The sequence below is a fragment of the Sciurus carolinensis genome, chromosome 16, assembly GCF_902686445.1.
Source record: "Sciurus carolinensis chromosome 16, mSciCar1.2, whole genome shotgun sequence".
Taxonomy (NCBI): Eukaryota; Metazoa; Chordata; class Mammalia; order Rodentia; family Sciuridae; genus Sciurus; species Sciurus carolinensis.
Window position 1 is genome coordinate 67,676,542 of NC_062228.1, and position 4,612 is coordinate 67,681,153.

A 4,612-nucleotide genomic window follows, 5' to 3' on the forward strand; every position below is an offset into this window, starting at 1 on the left:
CTCTGTGCCCATCATCAGTTACTTGGTGTGACATGTTTAATAATATACATTGGCAACTCCTATGTAGTAAAGAATTGTTCTCTTTTGGTCCCTATTGCTCCTAAACAATGTACCATGTGAACAGTGATTGTGTGGATGTTAGCAACCATTCTTTAGTTTGTACCTAGGTAAGGGTCGTTTTGACCCACTTCCCCCTCTATCCATGATCTCATGATGTTAATGTGTAATTTTGAATCATAGCAACACACACTTATGATTAATGTGATTTTTGGTATAAGAACCCCTACAACCCTGTGGTCAGGGCTGTTCTCCCAATAGCCATTTTTTGGGGCATTGTGTGAGACAGTCGCCTGGCTTAATAAAGACTCTCCAATTTGGACTTCTCAGTGGTGCTCCTCTGTGCTTAGGTTGCGACCCATAACAGAAAGGCCCTCCTGCACCCCTGCTCCAGGGCAGCCCAGTGTTCCCTCCCTGTCAGGATTCTTTTCTGAGGAACCAGTGGCAGAGCTCCACTTTAGTCCACAGGCCTCCGCTCAGCGGCTGCATGCAGCCCATTCCTCCACTTTATGGCCCTGTCTGGGGACAATTCTCTCACTCTAACAAAAAATGACTGAAAACTTTCCTCTTCATGTATTTTCACAAAAGTATGGACTCCGAATGGACTCCGAGTTACATTTGATGTGTTGTGCCCATTTGGGGAACATCTGAAAGAATATGCCTCCCAAAATTTCTGGGATCCCCGGCGCTTCCCGGTGCGGGGGCCCTTTAATAGCAACTCGCCCGCTAACTCCCTGGGGACTACATTACCCAGGAGGCGCTGCGGCGCGGTAGCGGCGGCGCTGGCAACGAGGCTTTCCAGCGTGCGCGGGGCGTGTGGGCGGGACATCCGGCGTCTTCCTCCCGGCGGACATCTTGTCGGGCCCAGGGCGGAACCGTGGGAAGGGCGGCTCCCGAGCGCCGGGTCAGTTCCGCGCTCACCGACGCGGGGGAATCAGGAGGGGACGCGCGGGTGGGAGCTGCGCGTCCCTGCGACGTTTCCGGACGCGGAGCCGCGAGCCCCCTGGAGGCGGGCGGCGGGGCGGGCTCGCCGCTGCGCCCGCCGCGCCCGTGAGCAGAGCGAAGCCCCCGCCCTTGCCTCCTGCGGCTCCTGAGGGGCGGAAAGCGGCGCGGCACGAGCGAGGGGCGGCGGCCCGGCGCCGGCGTCCGGCCGGCGTCTGGCTCCGCACTGCCTTGGCCGGGGGCGCCGCTGCCCCAGCCCTCGCGGAGGCGGCCTGCGCCCCGCTGCCCTACGCCCAGCTCCTCCGAGCGTCCCCGCGGGGTCTGAGCGGCAGGCCGGGGTCGCTCCGGGAGTCCCGCCCGCTCCCGGCCAGGCCGGCCCGCCACCTCTCCCCGGCCGACCGTGGGCCGGGCCCGGTGGTGTCGCGAATTCGGCCGGCCTGGCGCCTTCCGTGGAGCCCGCCCGCTGTGGCCGCAGGGCCGTCTTCCCCGTCGCGTTTCCTTCTCGTGACTTTGCATCGGGTGGGCCACTCTGGGCCCGCGCCCCACCTCCCTGCCCACCTTACCCCAGCGCCCGGCACCCGCCCATCCTTAGGGCTGCTGAAGTAGCCAGCGGCCCCACCAGAGGAGGCTGTGGCCGGGAGCCGCGCGGACAGCCCCTGGTGCACCGGGCTGGGGAGGGCGGCTTCGGTGCCGTGTTCCCTTGGTGCCAGGAATTTGCCTTGGGCCCACCGTGGTTTGATTCCAAAGCTGGAGGCCATTCCTCATTTCAGTCTTCGCCTTCCTGTTCTGGGCTCTTGTCTTATTTCAGACCCAGGGTCATCTCTGCCACCCTCCGCAGTACTTTCCAGTATTGGACTGGGTGATGTGCACATACCTTCAGTGCCTTGGCACACCCATCCTTTGTTTCTAATAAATTTCTTGGGCATAGGCATGCATTTCTGCATAGTGTTTATCGGTCACCAACAACAAGCTGAGGCTCTGCCGAAAGCATTTGCAGAGGATGAGGTTGTAGACTGCCTGCCTTTTCTCCCTGTGCTACATCATCGTATCTTTGTCCTTTGTGAGGCCTTCTCCATTCTGTGACCTTAGGTTCCCACACAGCAGACTTCAAACCAATTCTAGCCCCATCCTGCCAACAATCCCATAGACTTAACCCCGAGTGTACTAGACACACATTTGTGATGCATTGCCCCCTCCCATCAAAGTCAGCTTCTGTGTCAACAATGTTTTTCTGCCTTCAGGTTGTTGATGCAGAGGAAGGATGAAGAGGTACCTTCGAAGCAGAGCTTTTCTGTAGAACTGTAGCATAGTAGGACTTCTACAGCCAGTCCATCCATCCAGGTGGCTCACCCTTGTGATGTATGTGACCCCATCTTGAAAGACATTTTGCTACTGGAGGGAGCACACTGTGTACTTAAAACTTACACATGTAGGGCATGTGGGAGACAATTCCGGTTCCTTGCAGACTTTAACCAGAACTTAGAGCATTACAGTGGAGAGAAACCTTCACAGAGAGATGAAGGCAAGACTTCACTGGTGAAGAAATGCAGTTTGTGAAGAACCTCACTTCTTAGGAAACCCCTTTACCTGTGAAGAGGAGCAGAACTTTCATGTAGCTTGGGCTGTTGCCAACAGAAGATCATCCGTAACAAGAGAAAGACAGCCCAGAGAACTGCAAGCAGGGAGGTCCTGCATGTTGGACAGATGCATTACAAGTGCAGTGAATGTGGGAAAGCTTTTAGTCGCAAAGATACGCTTGTCCAGCACCAGAGGATCCATAGCGGGGAAAAGCCTTATGAGTGCGGTGAGTGTGGGAAAGCCTTTAGTCGCAAAGCTACACTTGTCCAGCACCAGAGGATCCACACTGGAGAAAGGCCTTATGAGTGCAATGAATGTGGAAAAGCCTTCAGTCGAAAAGACAACCTTACTCAGCACAAAAGAATCCACACAGGAGAAATGCCTTATAAGTGTGGTGAATGTGGAAAGTATTTCAGCCATCACTCTAACCTAATCGTACACCAGAGAGTACACAACGGAGCAAGGCCTTATAAGTGCAATGACTGTGGGAAAGTCTTCAGACACAAATCCACACTTGTTCAGCATGAAAGCATCCACACTGGAGAAAATCCTTATGATTGCAGTGATTGTGGGAAATCCTTTGGCCACAGATATACTCTCATTAAACACCAGAGAATTCACACTGAGACAAAGCCTTTTGAATGCACTGAATGTGGGAAATTCTTTAGTCGAAGCTCTGACTTTATCGCACACCAGAGGGTTCACACAGGTGAAAGGCCTTTTGTGTGCAGTAAGTGTGGGAAAGACTTCATCAGAACCTCCCATCTTGTTCGACATCAGAAGGTACACACAGGGGAAAGGCCCTATGAGTGCAGTGAGTGTGGGAAGGCCTACAGCTTAAGCTCCCACCTCATTCGGCATCAGAAAATTCATGCTGCAGGGAACTTTAGCTGAGCTGTCCACACGGCAGGATTCATCAGTGAGATGTCAGGCCTGCCTTGCACTTCCTGACCTTCTCAAGTTGCTGTCAAGTTGTTGAGATGGCTGAACCCGTCTCAGCTTCTCCAGCTTGGTTACCCAGCATCTTCAGGAACAGCAGGACTTGAACTCTCTCCAATGCCCATGGTGAGCCAGGGGACCCCTTAGTTCACAGGGTCCTCATTCCTTTCTGTGACTAGTGTGGTTATGAGTGTGACCCATCTTTAGCCAAGAGGACCTGAGGTGTGTTCTGCTGGTAACTTACAGGTTTTCTTCATGGACATTGTTGATCTTACATAAAATTTGGTTTTTGTTTGAGACAGTGTCTTGCTATGTTGCCTAAGCTGGCCTTGAACTCATGGGCTCAAATGATTCTCAGGCTGCAGCCCTCAAGTAGTTGGGATTACAAGCACTTGCCACTGTGCCCAGCTTTTATGTGAAATTTCAACAGATGTTTTCACACTCCCAGGTCACCTAGCCTGGAAGAGTAGTTGCCTCATGTTGCTCTGGTTTATAATAATAAAGGCTTTATAATTTAAGCCACCTTTAATCTTGGGGGTTCTTTTCATTTTCTGAAGTGGATTGAGAAAAGAATTAGTCCCTGCCTCTGTGGGGACCTCCAACTTTCTATGGGACAAGGGCTGGGTAGAAAACAATTCTCCATTCAGTGTTGGTGTTATTTCTTCTCAATTTGAGTTTCTCAGACACTGGTTTTTCCATGGGTTGAACTTCTGAATATGGGTTTGGTAAAAAAGGGACACTTGCAGATTGGGACAGTTTTATTCTCTGGTGTCCAACTTCTTCTCTATAAGGAAAAAGTCTTTATTTATTTGTTCCTTTGTCAGTTCAATCCTTTTGGTCTTTATTTCCTCCACTTCAGCGGTGGTTCCACATACCTTTGATGCCTGATGTCCCTCATGCGACATTTGCATTGAAGTATTAACATGCTGTGTCCCTGACGCCCCTGAAGCACTTCAGGTCTTCCAGGCAGACATCCCTACCCAGAATACCTGTATATAACTTACAGGTGCCACATGTATGTGCTTGGGTGGGAGGACAGGAGCAGCAGTAAATTGGAAAAGCACTGGACAGAGCAGCCTCAGCCACGAGCTTGGAT

The 4,612-nt window shown here is 52.4% G+C and overlaps 1 protein-coding gene across 1 annotated transcript; it reads left to right on the forward strand.

The window, feature by feature from the left end:
• Positions 1 to 885: 885 nt before the first annotated feature.
• On the forward strand, positions 886 to 3,826 carry LOC124966598 (zinc finger protein 134). The gene is made up of 2 exons (XM_047528021.1): positions 886 to 961; positions 2,241 to 3,826. Exon 2 carries the CDS (start codon positions 2,704 to 2,706, stop codon positions 3,469 to 3,471), a length of 768 nt encoding a protein of 255 aa, XP_047383977.1. The 5' UTR covers positions 886 to 961; positions 2,241 to 2,703; the 3' UTR covers positions 3,472 to 3,826.
• Positions 3,827 to 4,612: the final 786 nt, after the last annotated feature.